At 42.9% G+C, this 27,406-nt stretch overlaps 1 protein-coding gene across 3 annotated transcripts; it reads right to left on the reverse strand.

Annotated features, from left to right (window-relative positions):
- Window positions 1-1,998: 1,998 nt before the first annotated feature.
- LOC133459516 (actin filament-associated protein 1-like 1) lies at window positions 1,999-27,080 on the reverse strand. 3 transcript variants are annotated; one of them, XM_061739532.1, is made up of 19 exons: window positions 26,932-27,080; window positions 19,910-20,038; window positions 18,531-18,611; window positions 18,317-18,402; window positions 18,108-18,225; window positions 17,904-18,017; window positions 17,605-17,816; window positions 16,369-16,548; window positions 16,190-16,282; window positions 15,544-15,646; window positions 12,621-12,776; window positions 11,234-11,448; window positions 9,338-9,483; window positions 9,129-9,210; window positions 6,357-6,465; window positions 6,009-6,176; window positions 5,741-5,907; window positions 4,767-4,892; window positions 1,999-2,922 (listed from the first exon to the last, which is right to left on the reverse strand). In XM_061739532.1, exons 1-19 carry the CDS (start codon window positions 26,951-26,953, stop codon window positions 2,896-2,898), a joined length of 2,334 nt encoding a protein of 777 aa, XP_061595516.1. In that variant the 5' UTR covers window positions 26,954-27,080; the 3' UTR covers window positions 1,999-2,895. The 3 variants fall into 3 exon arrangements, with proteins under 3 accessions (XP_061595516.1, XP_061595517.1, XP_061595518.1); XM_061739533.1 differs by having other exon boundaries at window positions 2,000-2,922; window positions 17,928-18,017; XM_061739534.1 differs by lacking the exon at window positions 18,531-18,611 and having other exon boundaries at window positions 2,000-2,922.
- Window positions 27,081-27,406: the final 326 nt, after the last annotated feature.

Here is a 27,406-nt window from a genome sequence, read left to right on the forward strand (position 1 = left end):
CTCGAGGCAGACTTGAGATTGAGTACTGAATATTGCTTTCATCTGATCATCCACAGTCCATAGTTGCTTTTTCTTCCTGTTTTCTGTCCAATTGTAGTCTGTGTTTGGACTTTGTGCACGCAAATCTCCTTTCAGTGTTACGGTTCAGTGACAATCATTTTGGTTTGCATCTCTTTTGATGCACATTTTCTTTATTTACACCGTATTGCTTTAAGTTTTTGGTACCGATGTTTGGATTCTTCTGCACGTACAGTTCCCTTGTACGACCTATTCTGTTTTTACTTGCTCCTATTTCAGACACAGCTCACTGGGAACAACAACCAACCTCTGCTTCTCTGCTCGGAATTACTTTACAACCTTTTGCATCGTTTCCTCTGATAGTTCTCTCACTGGGACGTGTTCTGTAAAACCCGGCAGGTCTAAAAGCTTGTTAAGCGCTCTGCTTTATATGCATGATAATTTGGTTAGACTTTGCAGGTATTTGCTTTACAAATGCAAATGACAAGATGATTCTCTGTTTTCCTCATGATTTATTTCCCCCCCTGTCATCTAATCTGAAAGAATATTGCCATTAATCAAAAACACCTTTTGTCTTTATCATTATTCAACTACAAAGCCAGAAACTGTTATATTAATATTTTTTTTTTGTCATGTCTGGATCTTTTTTTTTTTTTTTCTTTCTACAAAATAAAACCGCTGAAAGAACATCCTCCAAGTCTGATGACTCATTTTTCCCTCCAGAGATTATACTGGAAGGAGACAACATTTCAAGGAGATACAAACTGACACATTATTCTTTTCTGGTGCGATCTTGTTGGAGTCCCTGCGCGGTAAGAGAGCTGTTCTCTGATATCAGGCTCTCAGCAGGTTTAAAGTATGTTCATATTAAAGTATTTAAGCCATCAACACAAACTCTTCTACCAGGAAATGAAGAACAAACGGAGAGGCTACTCATGTCAAAACAGACAAAAACAAAACAACATAAAAAGGGCAGCCCAGGGTGATAGTACTGAATTATTTACAGCAGGGCTGTCAAACTCATTTTGCTTGGCGGGCCGGATTTGACCAATTTTTTTCTCGCGGGCCGCACGCTCAAAATAACAAAAAAGGTGCGAACATTTTTTTTTCTAATTCTTTTTTTTTACTATTGTTATCTAATCCAATATCAGTTTAGTTATTTTTAAAGGAAATATGCACTTTGTTTACACTCTAATTATGTAAAATATATTTCTTCAGGATCTTTTCTTGAAATTTCTCGTTTTTTTTCAAATTATGTAAGATACTTTTAATATCATTTTACAAAGATAAACAGAAGCAAGTATGTTTTTTTTTATATTTCGCTTTTTTTATAGGAAATTTAATTAAAAGCTAAATCTATCTTATTACATCCGAGAGTGTTTCTTTGTGATTTAGAGATTTTTCCAGTACAATTAAGTGTATTTATTTTTAAAAATTGGTGCGGATATTTACGCCAGTGTGCCGAAAAAGTCAGCACTTCTTTTTTAACTGTTTACTTTGTCACTATCCTCGTATTTTTAAAACTGAAATTCTCCAAATAAAAATCTTCTATCATCTCTTTTAGCAGTGATATTTTTCCTGCGAAAATATATAATAGTAGTCGGTTAATAAAAATAAATGACCGTCTACAAAGAAATAAAATCGGCAAATGCATTCTAGAAAACAAAAAAAATGTCGAAAACTGCTCTCTTTGTGGAATAACGATGGATTTGTAGAAGGCATATATTATCATATATGCTGCGATTCATGGCAATTATTTATTCCTTCCTTTTTAGTAAATTAACATTTCGGTTTTTTGCGTTGGAAACTTCTCGTGGGCCCCATGAAAATCTCTCTTGGGCCGCATGCGGCCCGCGGGCCGCACATTTGACACCCCTGATTTACACCATCTTCTAATCAGGGCTGCAGACTTTGTGTCAATCAGCAGCTTTGATAAGATTACGCCACTAGATGGTCCTGTAGTTACACTTTAACGCAGTTGCTCATCCTCTTATTCTAAAACTCATCATTTCCAAATAAAGGAGTTTCAACAGCAGAAGAAAAAAGAAACTAATTGAACAACACACGTTTGTTGAAGCAGTAATCCTTTACTCAAATGTGAGTTTCTGTTCACGTCCATGTGATGAGCAGGAAAACCACACACAGGCATTTGTCTTCCAATTATTTGGTGATGAGGGGCAGAAAAGGTCAATTTCTGAAACGTTATATTATATAATCACAATATACAACAAGATAAAGTGCAAAAGTCAAATATGAAAAAATATCCATATATTGGTTTAAAGCGACCGTTCACATTGTTACAATAAACACGGATTTATTCATCTCGGAAAACAATTGAGTCATCGTGATTTAAAGCTTTAAATACCAGATATAAGATACATTTATCAATAATGATGATAATTTAAGGTAAAAACAACAACATATTTCTTTAGTTTTTGACATTTCAATTACAAGTTTTTGGGGAAAGGAAATAAAAAAAGCCCCACCAACGACTGGACGGAGGTGTAGATAGGAAGCATTGCCTGTAACTCTGAACTCACAGTATCTTTAAGAACCACTCTCCCTTTACAACACACACACGTTTACCTTCTGCAGCGCAGCAGGGACGTAAACACATGAAAGACAAACAATACGGTATAGACTTCATGTTCATAGTGATCGCTGCTGTTTCAGTCGTATTTACAGTGGTTGAGGCAGCTCCGGGCTGGCTGTACATTTCCTTTAATATAAGAAGAGGGAAAAGTTCATCCTTTTTTCTGATCTTTCTTCTCTTCAGTGCTAGTTACCTGACTCTTCTTCCATTTTTCTTTTTGCATCCTTCTGCCGTGCTCACTTTTTCTCCCCATCAGTCCTTCACTTGATCTCTTCACGTTCAGTCTAGGTCCCCTTCTTCGACTCCCACTCCTGGAAACCACGAGAAACAATCTCTCAGTCCTCTTGTAAAGGTGTACGTGATGCTCTCCACTCACTGCTGACGGCATCATTCCCACAGATATTCTCCCACTAGGGGAGTTTTTTTTACCTGCCATTGTTTATGTTATGTTTATGTAATAATTGCTCGGGGGTTCATGTTCTGGGTCTCTGGAAAGATCCTAGAGACAACTTCTGTTGTAATAGACGCTATATATATCAAATTGAATTGAATATATATGCGAGTCAACGGAAAGTAAGCCTTTTTATTTTTCAGCCCAATTATTAGTTCTGTTTTTGACATACAGTACTAGTCCCCCCTGTGCATATTACACAACACACAACATCCCTCCTGTGGTTGCTACATTTGTATCTATCTGTTTTTAAATGCATTTCACTATATAGAATTCTAGCTATGGACAGAGGACATAGTTTAGTGTAAATAATGTGTAACATATTTGCCCCCACCCTAAACTCCAGAGAGAGGACACTTTCCTGCCGTCAGTTTAAGTCTTTAGCTGTACCACAAAATGTGCCAATGACACGATAAACTAAAAACACACACAGGCTTGCACAACTATCTTCAACATTGGCTTATATTCATTCATCCTAAACCCAAATCTATGAATAACTAACCAATATCCTCCAACATTACCCTGAACACAAGCCAGGACCCAAGACATGACATTCCTCCCGGGGAACAAGCTCCCGTCGGCCGGGGCCGCCGGCCCGGCCGGCCACGTTAGATAACAGCACAACTGTTACATATCTGACCAAACTTCCTAGTTTGGACACTGCTGACAAAGTGTGTTTCCGAGATACAGACTGCCTAGAAGCTGATATAACACATATGACATCGGCTAAAGTAAACTGTCGGTGCCTCAGTTTTATCATGTGGTCTTTTTATTTTCCTCACATAAAAATCCGTATTTAATGAAATGCTGGCCCTGTTATGATGGATGTCATGACAGGTGGGGGTTGGCATGATCATATAAAGGCAGTTTCCCACGAGAGTCCAGGAGAGGAGGGGGTAGATATGAAAAAGACACATCTTTTATTGTAATTTCCAATCCAAATGTACAGTTTACTTTAAAAGAGAGCAGGATTATTTAACACTGCAGCGACGCTGATCCTTTCATCGATTGCAGATCACTTGAGATCAGTCCAGTCTGCTGGTGCATGTGGTTTGCATGCTGCTCTTTCCCAATAAAAGACCTGCTCATAGCAGAAAGGGTTCAAAGCGTTTCAGATACTGCAAACAGAAGTGGCTTATCAAGATAGCAGTTTGTTTATGTCCTCCTGGTTTATTTAAATACCAAGAAAACAGTGCAGCCCCTCTCTGACATCCACAACCAACCTTTACATTTTTCAAAGCACTCTAGAATAAAAAACACAAGACAGAGTTTGCACATCTGTGTGAGACTGCAGGACTGCCAGAGGAGTAAATGGATATTCAGCAGACTCACACGTGAACACCCGGGGAGGTGAAAACAAGATGCAGGTGTTTCTGATGGACGTTGGTTTTGATAAAGTGGGCCGGAGAAAGACGTGTCAAGCCATACTAGCAAAAATGTAAATTCAAAACGATAAAAAAACATAGCCTTTATTTTCCTCATGAAACATTGTCAAAAGGACTAAAAGCACACACTGACAGTTATATGGGTTAATGCATCACAATCATCAGGGGGATTTTAAGGGGCTTCCAAACTCACGTTGAAGGACTAAATGCGTCTTTGTAAGTTCCTGCAGGGACTGCAATCAGCATGAGGTTTGCACCGGGATATAAAACCTAAACACATACATGTTCTTGTCTTCATTTACTGAGACCAACACCTCACCTTAGCTTTCTGCATGACGTTCCCCTTGGAGGAGGCGTAGAGAGACGGAGGGCGCTTACGGAGCTCGGACGCCGCGTTAACAGGCAAACTCTCATTGTAAACTTTTTCCACGTTAGTTCTCGACACCTGTGCACAAAGAACACGCATGCCCTCAGAAAATAAATTCCAGACTTCAAAGGGTTTAAGAATTTAGGGATGTATGCTGCTTGACTTTTCTGGACTATTTCAAAGCCAGAAGCGGTACGTTCCTGAAATCAGTGCTGTGAAGTTGCCAGGCAACCGAAGGAGACTGCAGGAGGGGTCACTGCCAACAGGCAACAAACAACCCTCGCTGAAAGGAGAATGTGTTCTTCTTCCAAAGCGTTATAAAACAAAGCCGTGTAAATCAAATCCTCAAGTATACAGGACTGTCTCAGAAAATTTGAATATTGAGATTTTCTGTAATGCAATTACAAAAACAAAAATGTCATACATTCTGGATTCATTACAAATCAACAATATTGCTGATCATGGCTTACAGCTTAAGAAAACTCAAATATCCTATCTCAAAAAATTAGAATATTCTTGGAATCTTAATCTTAAAATGTAAACCATAATCAGCAATATTAAAATAATAAAAGGCTTGCAATATTTCAGTTGATTTGTAATGAATCCAGAATGTATGACATTTTTGTTTTTTTAATTGCATTACAGAAAATAAAGGACTTTATCACAATATTCTAATTTTCTGAGACAGTCCTGTACATGTCCTGCAACTCGGACATATGGACAAGAGGAATGGTGAGAAAAACTGATGATGGTTTCAACACACTTATGTTCCCAGATATCGTTCAAGGTGTATTTATAAACTCATTGGGTGTGGAAGTTTCCTAATCAGCAGATTTCAGTCTGAAGTTCAAGTCAGATTTTCTTTGACTCAAACAGGAAGGGTTCTGTGTGAGCGGCAGAACAGAGCAGCCTTGAGGCGTCCCCACCTTGACGCTGATCTTGGTGTCGTTAGGAGGACCCTGCGACCCCCGAGCCAGTGATTTCTTCAGGTTTTCTTTGACTTCTGTCAGTCTCAGTTCCAGCTCCACCCTCTCCGCCTCCTTCTGTTTACACAGCGTCTCCAGCTCGGCTAACCGCTTTTCCACATCAGGACCTGCACACACACACGCCCACACACACATACACACACTTATAATTAGCATAAGCTCTGAAGCTTAACTGGAACCGGCGGCGTATGAATGATGTCTCTCTGACCTGTGCCAGTCTTCATCTCCTCCTTCACCCCTTTCTTCTCCCTGCGGAGGGAGATCAGCGAATTCCTGAGCTCGTCCTTTTGCTTCTCCAGCTCCTCTTTCTGTTGAAGGTACCGCCTGGCATCCTCCTCTGCACGCGTCTTCCCGTAGCGCCCGTACTGATTTACATCTGAGAGACAACAAAGCAGCGTTGAGGCAGACGGGGGATTCACGGAGAAAGTGAAATCTGTTGTTCAGCAGAATAAACTCCTGCCCCGCAGGGGCCGGCCACCGCCTGCGGCCACATTTCCTTCCATGTAGTTTTTATGTAAGCAGGTCTAATGCATTATGGAAAGAAGAGGAGACTCACTGGAGGTGTGTCTCTTAACGGTGGCCTGTTGTTCCGTCTTCTCCGAGTCCCTGCTGGAGAAGGAGGCGTGGCGTCTCACCTGGCCTGCTTTGTTCTCCACGTCCACATCCTGCAGGACAGGGGGACGGAATTACATTCTAAAATGTGCTTAATCAGTTTTTTGGTTTCTGGTTGACAGAACAAACAACATTCCTGTGCAGTGAGAAAAGCAACCAAATGTATAATGCATTGGAACATTTTAAAAAAGGGTGTTTTTGTATATGAAAATGTAATAAACTGTAATTAAACAACTAGAGTTTTTCTATATTATAAAGGAAAATACAATAGTAATATAATAACATGCTGGGACTCTTTGAAGCAGAGTGCAACATGGCGGGGATGAGAATCAGCACCCCCAAGACCGAGGCCATGGTTCTCCACCGGGAAAGGGTGGCATGCCTTCTCCGGGTGGGTGGAGAAGTCCTGCCTCAGGTGGAGGAGTTCAAGTATCTCGGGGTCTTGTTCACGAGTGAGGGAACGATGGAGCGGGAGATTGGCAGACGGATCGGTGCAGCGTCCGGTAAAGCTTTCAATTTACCGGTCAATCTACACCCCTACCCTCACCTATGGTCATGAACTTTGGGTAGTGACCGAAAGGACAAGATCGCGGATACAAGTGGCCGAGATGAGTTTCCTCCACAGGGTGGCTGGACGCTCCCTTAGAGATGAGTTTCCTCCGCAGGGTGGCTGGACGCTCCCTTAGAGATGAGTTTCCTCCACAGGGTGGCTGGACGCTCCCTTAGAGATGAGTTTCCTCCCTTAGAGATGAGTTTCCTCCGCAGGGTGGCTGGACGCTCCCTTAGAGATGAGTTTCCTCCGCAGGGTGGCTGGACGCTCCCTTAGAGATGAGTTTCCTCCCTTAGAGATGAGTTTCCTCCGCAGGGTGGCTGGACGCTCCCTTAGAGATGAGTTTCCTCTGCAGGGTGGCTGGACGCTCCCTTAGAGATGAGTTTCCTCCACAGGGTGGCTGGACGCTCCCTTAGAGATGAGTTTCCTACGCAGGGTGGCTGGATGCTCCCTTAGAGATGAGTTTCCTCCGCAGGGTGGCTGGACGCTCCCTTAGAGATGAGTTTCCTCTGCAGGGTGGCTGGACGCTCCCTTAGAGATGAGTTTCCTCCGCAGGGTGGCTGGATGCTCCCTTAGAGATGAGTTTCCTCCACAGGGTGGCTGGACGCTCCCTTAGAGATGAGTTTCCTCCGCAGGGTGGCTGGACGCTCCCTTAGAGATGAGTTTCCTCCCTTAGAGATGAGTTTCCTCCACAGGGTGGCTGGATGCTCCCTTAGAGATGAGTTTCCTCCACAGGGTGGCTGGACGCTCCCTTAGAGATGAGTTTCCTCTGCAGGGTGGCTGGACGCTCCCTTAGAGATGAGTTTCCTCTGCAGGGTGGCTGGACGCTCCCTTAGAGATGAGTTTCCTCCCTTAGAGATGAGTTTCCTCCCTTAGAGATGAGTTTCCTCCACAGGGTGGCTGGACGCTCCCTTAGAGATGAGTTTCCTCCGCAGGGTGGCTGGACGCTCCCTTAGAGATGAGTTTCCTCTGCAGGGTGGCTGGACGCTCCCTTAGAGATGAGTTTCCTCCCTTAGAGATGAGTTTCCTCCACAGGGTGGCTGGATCCTCCCTTAGAGATGAGTTTCCTCCGCAGGATGGCTGGACGCTCCCTTAGAGATGAGTTTCCTCTGCAGGGTGGCTGGACGCTCCCTTAGAGATGAGTTTCCTCTGCAGGGTGGCTGGACGCTCCCTTAGAGATGAGTTTCCTCCCTTAGAGATGAGTTTCCTCCGCAGGGCGGCTGGACGCTCCCTTAGAGATGAGTTTCCTCCCTTAGAGATGAGTTTCCTCCGCAGGGTGGCTGGACGCTCCCTTAGAGATGAGTTTCCTCCCTTAGAGATAGGGTGAGGAGTTCGGTCACCCGGGAGGAGCTCGGAGTCGAGCCGCTGCTCCTTCACATTGAGAGGAGTCAGCTGAGGTGGCTTGGACATCTGTATCAGATCCTCCTGGATCCTCCCTAGGGAGGTGTTCCAGGCATGTCCCTCCTCCCTAGGGAGGTGTTCCAGGCATGTCCCTCCTCCCTAGGGAGGAGTTCCAGGCATGTCCCTCCTCCCTAGGGAGGTGTTCCAGACATGTCCCTCCTCCCTAGGGAGGTGTTCCAGGCATGTCCCTCCTCCCTAGGGAGGTGTTCCAGGCATGTCCCTCCTCCCTAGGGAGGTGTTCCAGGCATGTCCCTCCTCCCTAGGGAGGTGTTCCAGGCATGTCCCACCGGGAGGAGACCCCGGGGAAGACCCAGGACACGCTGGAGAGACTATGTCTCTCGGCTGGCCTGGGAACGTCTCGGACTCCCCTAGAAGAGATGGAGGAAGTGCTGGAGGAAGAGCTGGAGGAAGAGCTGGAGGAAGAGCTGGAGGAAGAGCTGGAGGAAGAGCTGGAGGAAGAGATGGAGGAAGAGCTGGAGGAAGAGCTGGAGGAAGAGCTGGAGGAAGAGATGGAGGAAGAGCTGGAGGAAGAGCAGGAGGAAGAGCAGGAGGAAGTGTCTGGGTGACCCGGTAACGGATGAGCGGATGAAGATTGATGGATGGATGGATGGATGGATGGATAGATAGATAGATGGATGGATAATGGCATTTAAGTAAATCATTGAATTATCCTTTGAATATCACAGAGACGATAGAGAATCAAAGGGATGTAATAAAGACACTTGCAAGCTTAAAATGTGTTCAGGTTTTATGGTTTTTCCTCACCGCAACACTTTCATAGACCTCGTCGTAGGTTCTGGAGTAAACCGAGGCCCCGCTGGAGGACGTAGCCGTGTTAGTCGCCCACCTACCCAAGGAAGGAACACACAAATACAACAGGACACTTATGTACAGCAGGATTTCAGTGACAGTCAGAGACGGGAAACTCTGGGTGAGAGCGTGCACATGAGCACACGTTGTCAGAAGTGACTCACATGAAGGACTGTCTGGCGGCCTGCTGTATGTCCGTGAGCGTGTCCACATCGATGTAGTCGTAATGCAACTCTTCGGGGAGGGCAGCGCTGCCCGTCTCGGCGAACAGAACCCCCAACCAACAGCCCAGATCCTCCGAGCAGCTGGCCTGATGGACAGAGGAGTAGAAACGCCGGCTAGAACCATGTTTGTGTTACGCAACACCTAACAAATGACCCTGGCTACACTAGAGGAGACATGTTGTGACTTAAAAAAAAAAGAAAAAAGACTTTTTTGAGATATACATAAAATTGCTTTGCCACCCCTTTAGAGAAAACTTTGGAAATATATTACAGTTGCTCCCTTTCAAACCTATCATTACAGGCTGATAACAGGCTGTTTTAGGGCTGCAGAGGAGCTGCTGCTCCACTGCTGCTCTTCTGTCAAATGGACCTTATAAATGCTGTACCATGTACTGCCAAGCAGCCCATGTATTTTAGAGAAGTAAAACACATAACATAATGACAGGATAAAGGATTACAGTTTTATATTTCACCATGGACCATTGGTACTGATTGGTCTTTTATTCACAATCTCTTAACAAGCAAAATAAAAAATGAACGAGGACTCTCAAGCAGTGAGAGAACCCCATAATTTGTTTGATAATTTATTTTATTTAATCGCCTCCGCCTTCATTAAGTGGTCCGGGATGCTTCATTGGCCATTGGCCTAGTAATTACTTTAATTTAGACACATTGCACAATTAAAAGCAGTGGTGCTGCAGTTAGCTGGCTGCTAATTTACATTTGTTAGAACAAGCTGTTTCAGTACTTATTAAGATCAGGGAATATGTCTTTAAGTCAAAATCCACAATTAAATCTACGAATCAACAAGAATCATTTCATATATCAAAAACATAATTCCTTTTAAGTCAAACAATAGAAATGTAACATGTAATTTGCTTGCAGTCTTCTACAGAATTCTTTAAAAAAAAAGAGCCTTAGTTAAACTGTCCACAAACATGTAGCACCTCTCGAATATTATAATCCCCACTTAAACTTTTCAAGGACTTTCACGTATCTGACATTTAGCACAATAAAAAAACTAAAGATGTCCTGAGATAGAATTGATTTAAATAAGGTTAATATTACAATGTAATCGAGGGGAATTCAACTCTTATTTACAGGAATAAAACCGTTATTAACGGAGGTAATGTTATTTTGAACAAAACAAACTATAATAGAGATTTAAAACTCAGTTACATACAGCAGTGATTCAATGTAACTAACTGGCCAATTGTCTGCTGTCCCTGGTTAGAAAGACAGAAATAACCACGACAGAAAAATAAATGTTAAAAGTTGTACCGTATTTTCTGGACTATAAGCCGCTACTTTTTTCATAGGTTTTCAACCATGCGGCTTATACAAAGGTGCGGCTATTCTGTGGATTTTTCTTCCACCACTCGGGGCGCTCTAACCGGAATTAGAATCAAAACTAAGATAAAATAAATGCAAAGAAGAATACGCTACTTCTTCTTTAGCAGATAGAAGTAGGTACAAGCAGATTTCAAACAGATAAATAGATAAATAAATACTGGTTATTTTTTCTTGGTTCTGTCCCGTTTTAATCAGCAAAGTTGCTGCCGTGTTAAAAGACACTGTTAGGAAAGGATCTATTTAGGTACAAACATGTACATCATTTACAGTTCAAAATCCTTGTGTACATGTAGTAAATATCTAATCTAACAACATAAATATCTGCGGCTTGCATACCTTTTTTTTTAGTGAATGTGAATGCGGCTTATATACAGGTGCGGCTTGTATATCTTTTTTTTATTATTTTTAAAAAAATAGAGCGGATGCGGCTTATATACAGGTGCGGCTTATAGTCCAGAAAATACGGTATATAGATAGACGCACCTCTAACGCTGCCAGTTCATTTCCTCCTTGCATGATGCGGAAGGAGAAAGGATGTTTGGGTCCCAGTCCCCCTGGAACCACCTCTGCCCCCTTGAGGGGCACCACGATGACGGGGGGCCGCTGGTCGCCCGGCTCCTTGTGCAGGTACAAGCTTCCCCCTCGCAGCACACACCAACGCTCCTTCCAACAGCCGCTGAGACACACGCTGAGAAAACCTGCCCAAATGCAACACACACCACGGGCCTATTTACTCTAACAAAGCATTTACTCAACATTTACCGCACATAAACGTATTTCTACTATGTAAAAGATATTATCTACACTGTAGAATATTGTCTCCCAGAAACAGTTGAGTCTTTTTTTCATTTCTCAACTTGGCATGTGGAGAAAGCTCAATACCTGCCACGTACTGGTGCTTTCATGTTGTTTCAGCTGATTTGCACCTCCTGAGTTATGTAACCTGCTGACCTCTGCTCAAGTGGCACATTTAAAAACTATGAGGAGCTGAAGAGAACTGTGTGTGAACACAGTCAAAGGTCTCCCAAGGTCCGGTATATCCAGAGAGGGTTCAAATATTTAAGAATGATTCAAACTTCATCACTTATTACTGATGAATTTGTGTAGTTATGTCTGTGTTTGACTAATGTACTTCCTGTATGACTCGTTGTAGTGCCAGTACGGGAGAGTGTAATTTTCTTAGTAGCAGCACTTTAATCTGCCTCACTGCCTGGTATCAATGATTATGTCACCATTGGCTTGCAAAAATGATCAGAAATGATCAGGAATTATCACCAATGATCGGGAATGATCAGAAATGATCTGAAATGCTCAGTCCACGAGGCTGCATCATTCAGCTCATCCAACAGAGGATTTGGGAATTATACAAAACCTTGAAATTAAGATTGTCTGACTCTGAAGACACAATATCCAAGGTAAGCAACATGCTTCACTAACACACATAAATGATAAACCCACGACTATCATAAAGGCTTTGACAGTTAATATTTTATTCATTAATCTGAAGATTTGAGATGCAACATTTTGCTATTTTAGAAAGGATTTATGATATAATGCTCTGAAGCTACAGTATATGTTGTGCAAAAATATTACAGTATAATCATGGCCCTTAGTGGTAATTCTTGGTGTTTTGAAATGTATATAACATGCAATCCATTTTTATAAACAAAATTAGTTATTTTATATATATATATATACAGTATATATATATATACGGTATATATATATATATATATATATATATATATATATATATATATATATATATATATATATATATATATATATATAAGACCTAAGTAATTCTTCTTAGGTCTTCTGTTACTAATGACCCACAAAATAATCAGCACAATTGCTGCATGATCCTCACCACAGCGGGGGTTGTCATGGTTTCCGGAGGAAGAGTGAGGCTCGTCTGGTAAAGGCATCTTCTTTTTAGAGAATGTGATGATTCGATTGATTTTCTTCCCTGCTGCTCGGCTCATGGACCCCGTCAGCTCGGAGAAGGTGCCGCGCTTCCCCCTGCCTGAAGCCAAACACAGCTCATCATAGAAGCATCCTGTTGTTGTTTGTCACATTAGCATTATAGAAAAAAAATAAAACAAATCACTTTTAATTACATTCAAGTAAAATACTGTAATGAACAAAAACTCCCAGTTTTCCTTTGATGGACAGACCTTCCCTCAACTGAATTCCAAGTTGAATTTGAATAAATTATAACGTGTAATTCTATGTACTAAAGCCAGTCTTAGAGTACGTTTGCAAGTTCATTCCCGTGTACCAGGTGCTCGTTACGCTGCTTCCTATGATGTCAGCCAAAGACAATGACAGGAAGAGGACAGGAAGGATGTCATATCTGCTTGTGCCTCACTTCCCGTCTCTCGCTCTCTCTCATGTCTCTTTCATTTCAGAGCCATTTGCTCGGTAAACCGTTGTAACAGTACACAACATAACTATGTTTGACTTACTTTCTGACGTTACATTGTTGATCTCCCTGTTTCATCCTCCATCATTTTGTAAATTATAAAAAAATATAAGACTTGCGTTTATGCTTTTGATCAGACTCTTTCTTCAGAAAGCAGGGACATGAGGTTTGATTCCTCTAACCTGAGGGGTTTGTTTGGGTTAGTCCCTCAGGGGGGAATCCTGTAAGTTAAACTAAACTTTAAATCATGCTTTTTATTTATGTTTTAATAATAATAATAATAATAATAATAATAATAATAATAACAACAACAACTTGTGTTTATTTAGCACTTTCAAGGAACCCACGGTCACTTTACAATGGTTGTACATTATTTCTTCACTGCTCATTCATACTTGGTGATGGTAAGCTACATGTGCAGCCATAGCTGATTCCTTTGAGTCTTTCTTGTATACCCTTGTTTTAAACTAGCTGTTCCTGTTGTTTTAACCCAGGGGCATTATTAAGTTTTGTTTTATGTAAAGCGCTTTGCGTTGCATTTTTTATTTTGTATGAAAAGTGCTTAACAAATAAATTTTGATTTGATAGCTGCCCCGGGGCCGGCTGACGGGAAACGTGGCTGCCAATCCACGCCAACGGACCCCCAGAACATTCACACAGCAGTGAGGTAAGGAGGGTAAAGTGTCTTTCCCAAGGACACAACCACAGATGACTGGGGGTGAGCAGGGTTTGAACCACCAACCCTTGGATCATTGGACGACCCGCTCCACCACCACCACTGCCATCCTGTCTTTGTAAAGCTCTGTGAATCATATCGTCGTTGAATTGTGCTCTACAAATACACTTGCCTTGCCTTTATGATATGATGTAAATGTTACTCAACAATTAACTGTATTTCTTAGAGCAAGTTCCTTATTCCAACACTAAGAAATACAACATATACAATATTTGATGTACCCTAATTTACACAATTGGAAAGGAAATGTAGCAAACACCTATTAGACTAAAGCAATAAGGCTAACATGTCTCAGTGTGGAATAAACAGTGACATTCAAAACATTGCTGTTGCATTTAAATGCCTTAATCTAGTATTTCTGGCACCTACTGTATATCTAAGGGGAAACGGCAAATTAAAGCTAAAATGGAAAAAGCTCAACTCTTCAGTGAAAAGCGTGTGGTTATTACTCCACCCGGTGTGGTCATTAAACATTCACAATCAGCAAGAAGCCAACGTTGAATATTTTTTTCACACGCACAAAATATTTCTACAAGTACAAAGTTTATTTACAGATACAAAATACTTATGGCATTAATTTGAGCCCATAGAGGTGATCGCTTACATCTACAATGTGTAGGACTCAATAAACGTGTACATTGGTCTTAATCCGTTAGTATATAATACGCGTGACAATAAAGCGGAACGAGGAGACGTTTTTCGTCCACAAACTTCTGGTGTCGGTTCTTAAAATACAAACAAGAAAAGCAGAGTGTAATGATGCACTAACGCTGCCCATAAACATTCACAAACCCGTACGATCATAATAAAACCACAACTCTTCACGGAACGCAACACAAAGCAAAGAACAACACAACATAACAACCATAATGCAATGCAGTTTAAATCGGAAGAAATGCCCCCAAATAAATTATTTTTTCCAGGCCTCAACTTCTGACAGGAGTGTCTCCAGCTCACAGCCAATGTTTTTTTTAATTTGTTTTACTTGTTTTTGCAAGTTCCTTGTTAGGATGAGTGGTTTTTAATGGATAATTATCTTCATATTCAAACATATGTATTTGAGGGAGGAGACAGGGCGGAGTGTTGTGCTCCCGCATGTGCGCTCAAATCCACGTTGATTGTGATGTTCAAAGGAACCTGCGTGGATTTGGGCGTACGCACAGTTTTGAACATCTCAATTTTTTTTTTGCATACGTGAAAATTCCACGTCTGGATTCACGTTGAAATCCACGCACGTTTTGATCATGAGGCCCCATGTCTCAGGAGGACAAACAGCTGATGAATCGGAACTGATCATGTGATCATGTGATGGGTTGACAAATGACATTAAAGTCCTCTTCTCTTTAATCTCAAAACTCATTGAGGGAGATGAACAGTCCATAAGTTTTGTATCACTGCACAGTTCTGTATTTCACCTGTTTTGCTAAACTTTACCGTAGTCATCCCCAAAACTCCACCAACATCTTCCCCTTCCATCTTATCTACATCCCCGAGACGTCAACGGTTTCAATGACAATCCTGCAGCACTACATCAGTGTGTCTGTGGTAACTCTTGAGAAAGTGTGCAGAATTGATCTTATCCTATCTTATCCAGGTTTTCTAACTTTATCAGTATTTGTAAAGTGAACCTACTAAGTGAGTCAGTGGTGTCCCGGCCTGAGACATGATGACTGGACTGACTGTCAGCTGTCGGGCCGCTGTCTGAGTCCGACGCCGGTCTGTCAGGCTGCAGCATCTGGGGACAAAGAATAAATAAAACAAACATTCATCAACTCTCTTTTCTTTGGTAAATGTGGGATGAGGAGAGAAAAATACTGAAAAATGAGCTCATTCTCAACAATTTATTAACAATTTATTAACAAAACATAACTAAAATGTACCTTTGTTGTATATTTCATTCACTGTCTTTTTAAGGATTACTATGACAACGCTGCATGAAACTGTCAGATCACAATGAAAAAAAACAAAGCCAGCTCAGCAACCACAATAATGTCAATTCAGTCACTACTTGTAAACTAGAGGCCAAAGGAATAGTTGCGTCATGCACGAGTGGAAAGAGGGGACTTCCTCAGCACTGAAACGTAAAAACGAGGGTATAGAATCACAAAGAAATAAATGACAGACCCGTCAGCAGCATTGCCAGAGGGAGGGAACTGATAAACTGATAAGTCATCCTCCTTCGAACAGAGGATTCAGTTCTTAGCTCAGGCTTATGTTCTTAAGGCTTAAATTTGCCCCCTGCCCAAGGCGTTAAACACACGTCCACACTCCGACAGACCTTGTCAAGCTCCAGCTTTCTCTGTATGATGGGAGACGTGGATCCATTCAGCCCGTCCGTGTTGTTACACTGGCTGCCCACATCGTGGACCACCTGGATCCAGAGGAGAGGAAAGCCTTTACTCCCAGACACATCCCTGTGTCCTCCCATCGTCCACACCTCCCTGAGTCTGCTTGTACCTTAAGCCACCGCTGGGCCTGTTCTTTACTCTGAACGGCCAGGACCAGAGCTTCACCTCCAGGCAACGAGAAACGCAGCTCGTGCCTCTTTTTCCGACCTTCCTTTGGGACGTAGATGACGTTACAGAGATTCAGGGGGAGCTCTGTGTGGGGGGAGGCCTCCTTGATGCTCTTATAACACTAAAGAGAGGAACGGTGACATTCAGAGAGGACACGTGTTCAATTTTATACAAAACAGCAACAATACAAATGCGCAAAACAAAAACACATACAGGTACAGGACAAGAGGGACACTAGAAAGCAAACAAAACAAACGAACAAAACAGTACAAAACAACAAAATCAATGTTTTTGCTCAGATTTCCTCTACAGGACTGTCTCAGAAAATTAGAATATTGTGATAAAGTCCTTTATTTTCTGTAATGCAATTAAAAAAACAAAAATGTCATACATTCTGGATTACATTACAAATCAACGGAATTATTGCAAGGCTTTTATTATTTTAATATTGCTGATTATGGTTTACAGGTTAAGATTAAGATTCCCAGAATATTCTAATTGTTTTAGATAGGATATTTGAGTTTTCTTAAGCTGTAAGCCATGATCAGCAATATTAAAATAATAAAAGGCTTGCAATATTTCAGTTGATTTGTAATGAATCCAGAATTTATGACATTTTTGTTTTTGTAATTGCATTACAGAAAATCACAATATTCTAATTTTCTGAGATAGTCCTGTATGTGGCCGTGTATGTGGGTGCGTGCGTGCGTTTATGTATGCATGCACGTGTGTGGTGCGTATGAGTATGATGGTTTTCTAGAATGATGGTTATTTTAGGAGAGAGACAGCAGCAAAAAATAAAAAATAAAGCTAAATAAATAAATAGGAAAAATGTAATAAATAAATTAATTACAGTAATAAATAAATAAGGGAAAATGATGAAAAAAAGGGTTTAAAAGGGGGGAGTCATTAACGCAGGAAGACATGAGAGTGGAAGGGATGAGGGGGAGAGAAGAGAAGAAGAAAAGAGAGAACAAAGGAAAACACCAACAAACAAGCAAAAAGAGACCATTTTTTAGCAATATTCTGAAAGCCCCCAGTAAAGCTCTGAGTAACCATAAAACTTAGGATTTTCCCCTAAAAATATCAGGAAGAAATGATAGCCAGTGATTGGACTGATTGATCTAGCCGTCCCAGCGCTCTGAGGGTTGATAAGGTCCTCCGTACATCCGTATACCTGCAGTTTATTGTCTCTGACCACGACCAGCTGCTTGGCCCACTGGCCGAAGCGTTTCTTCCGCAGCAGGAAGGCACAGATACGACAGTCCCTGACGGGTCCGTCCGGGCTTCCCTCCGCCGTCCACCTCTGGGACGCGTCCCGCCCCTTCGCCTCATCGTCCTCTTCCTCGTACGACTCATAGGAGCTGCTCAGAGCGTCTGAGTCATTGTCTGTGACCCAAAAATACCACACATGATTAACTGAAAAAACATCTGCTGCCAAATTATGATTCTAAAACAAATCACGCCTCAGTTTACAGTCACATAGTTGGGCAGACTGACAGGAGTCTTTAGGGGCCCCGTTAATCCGGGTGGTGGGGTAGTTGTTGTCAGCGTCTTCGTAGTAGGCGTCCTCCACAGAGTTCCTGGAAGCTGGGACAGGGAGAGGGTAGAGGAGGAGTTATGGTTTGTTTGCTTTACTTTAGCTTTCAGGCCGTGAGGATGAGTGAGAACAGAACTGACTGGTCAGGTTGGTGGTAATGTACTGTGGCGTGGTTCCAGGATCCAGAGGAACGGCTTCTTCATAGTAGTCATCAGGAAGTGGGGTGGCCGGCACGGGAGGGGGGGTGTCCGTGGGCGTCTGAGGAACCAGGATCAAAGTTAGACCAGGATTTTTGTGGAAAAGCACGAGAGGCAGATCCAGTCATGGGCGTGTGAGGTGAGCAGCTTACAGATTTATTAGGATGAGTCTTCTCCTCCTCGTTATTTGGCTCCTTCTGCTCCACTGGAGATGCACTGAGCATGTGCAAATCACAGTCTGGTGGAATAACAAATGTTAGACACAATGGATTTTGTCCTTTCATAAAATAATGCAGCCAAATGACTGGAAAAAACATTTTATAACAATCAACATCACACACTGAACAGTTTTGAAAATCTACTGACCAAAATCCTCAAACAGAGACTCTACAAAGCTAGTGCCGTTTCCATAGAGACCACTATTCATGTAGACATCTGATCCATTGACTGTGGAAAATACAAATTATAAGTTAGAAATGTGATCAGGGTTATGGTTATGGCCTTTCCTGACAGAGAACAGACGCTACAAGTGACTCTTTATTCTCCATCTGTACCATAGTACAAACACATGGCCCAGACCCGTCAGACAACAACACAGTGCTGAGTGTGAAGCTTGTGATCCTAAACCTCCGCTCAATATTACACTCGTCAACCATCAGGATATTTACTCGTCCCCTTTCTTTGACCTTATCTCATTATCCTCTTTCAACTTTGCATTTCATTATCCTCTTACATCAATCCTTTTATCCTCCTTGACGTGCTCCACTCTTCTAGGTAAACAAGAGTCGGATGTAGAAACTTCAGGGAGATTTGATGTCACAAATGACAGTTTTGCTTTGAACAATTATGGTATTGTTTGGTTAAACAAAGTCTTATTGTCAGGAGCAAAACTGTGTGATTTGTTCATGATAATAAAGTCAACCAATTACTAAACGCTGTTTATTTGATCATCACTGTACAGCCTTGTAAACAAATATACTTTGAACACATTATTCAACTATGAACTATTTGGACCGAACTTTTTGTCATTATTACACAGAACAAACATTAGAGTATTCGGACGGAAAAGAAAAGCAGACGTGTTCAGTCACAGTCGGTCTCCTAGTTTGACTAAATCTAAGTCTCCATGATAAGATTTTCAAGGTTCATTTGTGACGGTATTTTCTTCTTGGAACATACCATCAGTTTCTGACTCATGTGAGAAAAACCCTTTTAAGGCTTTAAAACACAAGTTAAAACAAGTTTTAAACAGGCAGCTTACTGCTTTTGGGTTCAATACATTTAAATATGTAAATAAATAAATGAATATTTCTTGTCTGGTGTAAAACTGCAAAACTTACTAGTATCACTATGAAGGTTGTGAAACTATGAAATGTTTGTAAGAAGTCTTTTTTTTTAGAGTAGGAGCTTGGCACTGATTAAGACTTGTAAGTGCAGCTCTGTAATGCGTTCTGAATGCTGTCCATCTAAACCAAACCATGAGCCTCCCCTTAACCACACTGATCCTTCTGTTGTCTAAACCTAAGAGAAGAACGCTCAAAACAAGGTCAAAACTTCAAAACATTATACCAACAGTCAGCACCTGAAAAAGGAACTTAAGCAGCTTATAGAAAACATTGAGGTGAAATTAAACATCTCATTAGAAGAAGTTAAGAACTAATATTTCTTTAGCACCTCATAAGACTGATAAGATCAGAAATATTCAATGTGTGTAGGACGTTTGCCCTCAATGGGCCACACGTTACCTGACAGCGGAAGAGTGTCCAGGATGTTGCGTACGGAGGCGATCTTGTCGGACGTAGCCGGGCTGACTGTCTCGTGGTCCAGCATCTTTAGCAGACAGCCCAGCTCATTCACCAGCCGCTCCATCACCACTGGCAACCACACAATCATTTCATTACTTGGGATTTGAAAAACCAAAGAAAAAAAGAACTATTTGCTGTAGAAAGCCGTCTGCTCGTAGTGGAACAGCTAATACTGTAATATCGACTCTTAACATACCAAGAATGTCTTTGCTGTTAGACAGAGTGAATCAAATATCAGGCTGTCACATGCGAGCGAGGCCGCGGGCAAACACACGCAGCGCTGGCCGTGGAGAGACCAGGGAGCTGGTTTGGAGCACATATCTGAGCGGCTGTTGCAGCAGCTGACAGGGAGGAGATAATCAACAGTCCTCCATAACCCCCCCACCCCCTTCACGGACTCCATGAAATATTTGGTGCTTTCTTTCAAAATGAACTGTTTCAATGTCCAGCTCCGACATCCTGTGTGAGTCTCTGTGTGTGAAAGTGTGTGAAAGTGTGCATCTGTTTGTGAGCTTTGTTGACCTTGACATTGTTTCAAATGCCCCGACACGCTCTCAGACATCCTGCCTGATCGGAGCCAACAAAGAGAGAGGAGGAGGGAAGAGAGTAGGGCCGAGAAGACGGTTCGGAGAACAGGCCAGGAAGCTTCCTTTCCTGGCGGAAATGGAGCCGATGTAAAGACGAAAACCTCCGGCTTCACCCCCGAAAGGACGGGACGCGGTCACCAGATCACAGCAAAATAGTCTCCTGGCTCTGTGTGTTTCATTGCCTGATAATAACACATATTCTTGGGCATTTGCAGCATGATCAATAATTACATGCTTGCGTGACAGTATGTTAGCTTGGAAACACACTTTGCAGCAATAGTTCTTGTTTAGGGGCTCAATCTTTGAGCTGCTTGCTTCATGCGTTGTATCCAGAGTGCGAAATACGGGGGGGTCCGGGGGGTCGGACCCCCCGATTAACCCTTGAGCCCCCCTGAAGGACTCAAAAGCCAAATTTAGGGGGGGTCTCAATGTTGTCAAAAAAATAAATAAATTAGGCTATATAATATAATATGATAATTTGATTGTCACTAATGGTCAATTAAATATGTTAAAGAGATCGCCATATCAAGTATTCACAATTCAAAACTTTTATTAGTTTAACACAAGTCCTGCACCTTTATGTATGCAAATTAGCCATGTGCGCCAGCACAGCGCAATGACTAGGCCGGCTAGTTGAGATGCCACAATAACATGGCTAAGCGGAAGCTAACTCAGAGTGTGTCACTTGCACACTTTGGGTTCACATCAAAAAAGGTGTCAGTGGCAGCCAGAGATGAGGATAGAGACGATGTCACAACAGAGGGTCCCGTTCCTCTCCCCCCTCTGGTGAAGGAAGGTAAGTCGAGGCCGAGTGCTCCGGGGCAGATGCTACTGCGCCCCCGCTGCTAGCAGTGACTTGCTTTAACTTAAGGTAAGAGGCCAGCCTGCTTAATATGGCCTGAACCCACCTGAGAGCGAATGTTTTTTTTTAAATTATTGTTATTATTATTATTTTGCGTTATGGCCTGTTATGGGTGTGATTTGTGAATGTGTAAGCTGCGTGAACCCACCTGTTGAGAGCCATCATATTTTGTTTTTTTTATTTTGCGTGACGACCTGTTATGAGTGGAATTTGTGAATGTGTTCACACAGCTGTGTTAAAACATAATTTCCTGGATGGTTACATAACGTTAAATAATCAGTCATCATTGTGCAGGCTGAGGATCTGTTTAAGTGCACTGATTGCACGTCTCCGATAGTGGCATTTGTTGTTATTACTGTTATTTGAATGCACAATTCATTTTCATTGTATTTTTTTTTTATTTATCTAAAAAAATACATTAGCCTATTTTATTTGTTTATTCGTTTCTGCAATGCACTGGTCATGCGCCAGTGTCCTATACCTGGCATTTATTCATTAAGTGCACTGTGCACCAGTGTGGTGCCAATTAATGTATTTTATTTATTTTAATTATCAGATTTAATTTGTAAATAACATTCTGCATCGTAATGCACAATTTTGCCTCCTGTTAGTAAAACAACGTGCATCTAAAATGGTTAAACGTGTGCGTGTATTTGTCATAGGCTATAGTAGGCTGATTGTATTGGTTTATTGCATAGGGCCACACTGTTTAAAAAAAAAAAAAACGCTAGTTAGGGACCCCCCCGGATATGGATAGGTATTTCACACACTGGTTGTATCCATTAAATTTCGGTTCTGTTCAAGAGCAACAGTACAACCATCGGATTGTCTCTTTTAAAGGACTACTTTCTGTGTAAAAACAAGCTCCAGGTTTTTTTTAATTCTGGCTGAACAAATGCATCTGCTAAAATATGGACTCCCTCAAAGACCTCACAGCTCTTAAAAAAGATTTTGAACTGGGACCAAACTGAGCTCTTTTCTCTTTCAGAAAGAGTGGGAGAAAGGCCCTGACGCTCCCGCAGGCCTCTTCCGTCTCCCCTCACTCCAACAATACCCTATTGTCTCTGCAGGTCCAGAATTAGATGACCACAATGCTCTGTGAGACCGCAGCGAGCGGCTGCATTGTCGGAGTCCGAACCTCCGACGAGAAAACAAAACAGGAACTGAGATACAGTCACACAGTGTGAGGGGCGTGGGGCAGCACAGCTGCGCTGCCCCGGCCCGCGGGCCCGTGGGCCGCCAGGGTCGCAGCAGATCTCCAGCAGCTGTACGCCTGTGTGCGTGCACGTCTGAGTCAGTGTGTGTGCGTGCACGTCTGAGTCAGTGTGTGTGCGTGCACGTCTGAGTCAGTGTGTGTGCGTCAGCTGTGCTTTCCTGTCCGAGCTGTCGACAGAAGCTTCTCTCCACTCCTTCCTGATCTCAAATCTCTCGGCTATCCCATGGCGAGCCTCGCCCCTTCCTCCCACTTTCCTCCTTTCCATCTCTCCATCCTGCTGCGTGTCTCTCTGTCCAAACATCTTCTGTCGTTGCAACATCTCCCCCTGTCCTTTGCTCGCATTCCTACTGGTGTCCCCGGGCTGAAGGGACTGAGTGAGGGAGAGGTTCCCCGGCTGGGAGACACCGACATCACACTTCTCTGGCCTGTTAAACAGACACAGCACAGTTCTGCAGCGTTATGGCTGTACACAGCGTGTTCTGCACTGGCCTTTGCTGCATGTTTCTGTTTGGTGGAGCCTGACTGTACAGAGTCCAGGCCGTCTCCTCTCGGGGGATGAGAGGCTGAGAATCAGCTGTTCTGGAGGCTTGTGGCGGGTTTCACCCACAGAGGGATCTTTGTTATACACACACACACACACACACACACACACACACACACACACACACACACACACACACACACACACACACACACACACACACACACACACTTCCACATGAATTACTTTTCCTAAATGTTGGCTGGTTCAGCTCACTCCAGGCAGCACACGAGCCTCCCGTTAAAGTGTCTCTTACTAACGTTTAGCGGCTGATCCAGTGAGCGTACAGTGAGATCAGTGTTAATAAGAAGCTTCTGTGTGTGCGCTTTGACATGCATTCTTGTGTGTTTCCAGACAGACCTCCTTTAGGCCGGTCATGAGACGCGGCCCATGCGACTATCATTTGGACTGATTTAGTGTTTGGTTGCAGCTCAGAGGAAAACAAGCGCCACGGCTGCAGCTCACTTTACCACGTAGACGGTGCAGGGGGACATCCGTCCTGACCTGAGGCTGACGGTGCAGGGGGACATCCGTCCTGACCTGAGGCTGACGGTGCAGGGGGACATCCGTCCTGACCTGAGGCTGACGGTGCAGGGGGACATCCGTCCTGACCTGAGGCTTCCACAACCGTCCATTACAAGTCCACCCGTCAATCAACACCACTCCAGAGCTATCGTCCTCCAAGACCAAACACAATGTGTCAACGTACTGAAGTGATGTTCAGCTGAACTGCTGGCTATTTTCATAAATGAGGAATCTGAAGTGAAGGAAAACAGGGGTGTTTTAAGATATACTTCACACAGACATGTATTCTAGCCTCTGGAGTGTGGAGCGCTGCTGTTTTGGTCCACAGAAGACGTCGTCTTCCCACCTCCCCCAAGATATAACAAGCTGCAAGACATCCCTCTGAATCAGACACTCTCCCTTCTCCTCTCTGTTCGCCCGTCTCCCCCGACTCAGATCCTTCCCTTTTAAGTCCTTTTCCTCCTTCAACCGCCGTCCCTTCTTCAGACACTCGCCCTCTTCAGAGGGTCAGAGTTCAAGGCTCGGCTGCCCCGGCCGCTCGTTCTGAGACAAAAGTCCACTTCACATAGTCAGCATCCTGTAATACATATTTTCATGACAACAGTGCATAGCGTCACCGCTCGCCCGGGGTTAGCATTCAGTCAGACACTTTCAAAAGTCCACAACTGAGCTGGGAAGATCTGTAAAAAGAAACAGCTGTGGGAAAACTGTAGGAATTTTATTTTTTCCCACATTCTTTGAGTATCTTATCACTTTCTGTAGATAGTAAACGCTGAGGGTTCAAAGTAAAAGTACATGACTTTTGCCCAGATGACGTAGCATGAGTTTAACTTCAAGCTCAGCCTGATGCGGAGGAGTGATGAACCTGGAAGATCCAGGTGAAGCATCCATGAGTGACGTGATGGGTCTCTGTGGTGGATGTTTTTCTTTCAGAACAAAATGCTGATGCATGAAGGTTTCCATGCTATTGTGATTTTATGTGATTGTGAAGTCTTGCTGCAAAGAGATGATGCAATGCCAGTCAAACCCCAAACGAAATGAACCATGAAGACGGGCCTGATGACAGGGAGCACAGTGGGAAATGGAAACTGTGACTTTGGAGCGGCGGTTACTACAACTGTGTGTTCTGGGGAGATTTCTGGTAGCAGCCATGTGTGCATTCATAAATCGTGTAATTTCTGCATGCCACCCTGTACTGGCTCAACCTGTTTCCATCCAGCTGCTTTTAATGCATGCTTTTAATAGACGAAAATATTTCGGATTTGAAAATAACTCACAAAAGAGGTGGAAATACTGGTTGCCACGGTTTGGCACGCTGATAAATACAACAACAAGCAGCACATTGGAAATTGTTTCAAAGTTCATGGACGTAATTACGTACCAAGATCAAACACAGAACTCTTTCAGGATCACATAAACGTAATTGCTAAAATCTGTCACTTATGTGAAATACAGTGGAATTGGTAATTATTCTTATGATTAACTGTTTCCACATTTATGTTCCCACGATTCAAACGCTTTATTGTTATGTATGCTGTCTGTCGCCAATCTGCTTTTCTCAGGTCAACATGTAAACACTAGAGAACTTATATACACCCACCTAAAGCTTTTTGACTCTTTTATTAACAATCGTTCCCTTGAGGGATGTAATGGTTATGAATACATTAAAAAAAGCTCCATTGTTTGTTGTTCTGCGAGAAGAGCAGCTCTCATCAGCTCAGTCTCAGCATGTGCAGACCTGCTGCTCAGTCGAAGTTTGGTAAGAGAAACCATAATTGTGGTAGATTTACAGTGTAGCTCAATCTCAGTTATTACTGTGGAAACGGTGCAGGTCATGGAAGTTAAAATGATTTTACTGTATAAATTACTGTATATATTAAAATATAATCATTAAGGTTGTGTGCTTTATTTCTATGAAAGAAAACAGAAGTGGTCTAGCTCAAGTTTTTAAGAGCTGTTACACAGAGAGAAAGGATTACTCTTAAAATGAATTGATTGGTACAACTTTTTTAAACCCGGCTTGATAAAACCAAACACAGACTCAGTCTGATGGGAAGAGTGGTTAAATAAACATCTTATTAAAGATTGCACGTAGACTTTGGTCCATTCCTCCAGAATGAGTTAACAACATCTAAAACACTGTTGTTGAGCTGTCAAGCAACAACAATCATGTAGTTACCCTTAAACAATGTGTCTGTGTTTCTATATTTGATGTAAAGCAGTTTTAATCTGATTGTAACAAGTCCTCTCTCATTGTGTGGTGTGGTTTCTCTCGTTGATGTACTTCAGATAAACACCACGTGATCCAGTCTGGGCTGGACTTTGTGAAACTGCACCACCAGGTCTCCATCACCTGGTGTCCCGGTAATGATGCGGCTTCCTGCCGGCCGCCCTGCGGCCTGCAGCCCCGGAACAGAGCGCTCATTGAGCCGCGGCGGCGGCCGCTGCAGCCTCGTCCAGCAAACAGGGCAGCTCTGTGTCGGGTTCAGGTTGCATCAAGCCTGATTTATGGTTCCGCGTTAAATCGACGCGTACTCTACGCCGAAGTCTACGCGGAACCATAAATCATCCTTCACTCTACCTTCACTCTGTATTATAATGTATGAGTATATTATGATATGTAATATATTTATACTACTATAAATAGAGGTATGGGTATATTATAAATTATAAAGTCGTTTGCAAACTATTTTGCTCAAAAGTGGAACAGATCTGGTGATAGTAGCAAATATACTTATTTTTGGTTCAATTTATCATTTCAGGAATTGTAGAGAATGTTTTTCACCCTTTTTGAGTTGGATTATTGTCATCTTTTGTATGTCTATGTGTGGACCCCAGGAAGAATAGTCTTCCCATAGTGAAGACTAATGGGGATCCTTTTTAATAAACCAAAAAATAAATAAACCTGAGGATCCTCCATCCTGACGTCACGCTCTCGCACCAACAGCGGAGCAGGGCGCGAGCCGCTCTCGGTTCGTCTCATCACAGCAGTTTTATACAAGTATAAACTCCTACTCCCTCCATTCACGTTCAATAAGCGTACAATGAACTATTGTGTTTTGTTTTTAAAGTTACACGTTACTTGACTTTAATCGATAAAGTATGTGTTTACTCTAAACTACTTTACTGTATAAATTACTTTGAAATGTGCGCTCCTTGTCCTCTGTGGAGGTTTCGCCTTAAACTTATTGTTTCTTTGGTAAAACAAAAAGTCTTGACACGGCTACTCACCGCCCTGGCGCTTGGAGTCCATCTCGCCTGGAAACACTAGGGTTTTTTCCAGTTGTAATCCCTCGTTCCAGGTTTCATTTAAGAAGCTGATCCCATGGTAAACGTGTCCCCCTCACGGCGGCGTGAGTCCGTCTCTGCGGCGACTGACTCACGGACTGGCGGCTGCGGTTCACAGTACAGCCGGAATTATGGTTCCGCGTTAAATCGACGCAGAGGTACGCCGTAGGGTACGGCGTATGTTACGCGGCGACGCGCCCTGTAGGTGTTGGTGTAACGCGGAACCATAAATCAGCCTTCAGACCCGGCGGCTCCCGAGCTGCGTGTGGGGCTCCGCGGGGTCATAGTGCCGGTGCGGTTCTGTCAGCAAGGCCCATTCATTCCTCCCGAGTTATTTGAGGAGACATAATCTCTGGGGACCCGGGGGACAACCACTGGTGGAATACACTTCTCATTTCTGTCCAATTAACTCGGAAAA

The sequence above is a fragment of the Cololabis saira genome, chromosome 14 (assembly GCF_033807715.1).
Source record: "Cololabis saira isolate AMF1-May2022 chromosome 14, fColSai1.1, whole genome shotgun sequence".
NCBI classification, from domain to species: domain Eukaryota; kingdom Metazoa; phylum Chordata; class Actinopteri; order Beloniformes; family Belonidae; genus Cololabis; species Cololabis saira.

Coding starts and splice junctions, on each gene's coding strand:
- LOC133459516 (XM_061739532.1), bottom strand. CDS start 26,953: ATGGACTCCAAGCGCCAGGGCG. Junction 18,018..18,107: donor CATTACCACCAACCTGACCA/GTCAGTTCTGTT, acceptor TCCCTGTCCCAG/CTTCCAGGAACTCTGTGGAG. Junction 15,647..16,189: donor GAAAGCTGGAGCTTGACAAG/GTCTGTCGGAGT, acceptor CTTTGTCCCCAG/ATGCTGCAGCCTGACAGACC.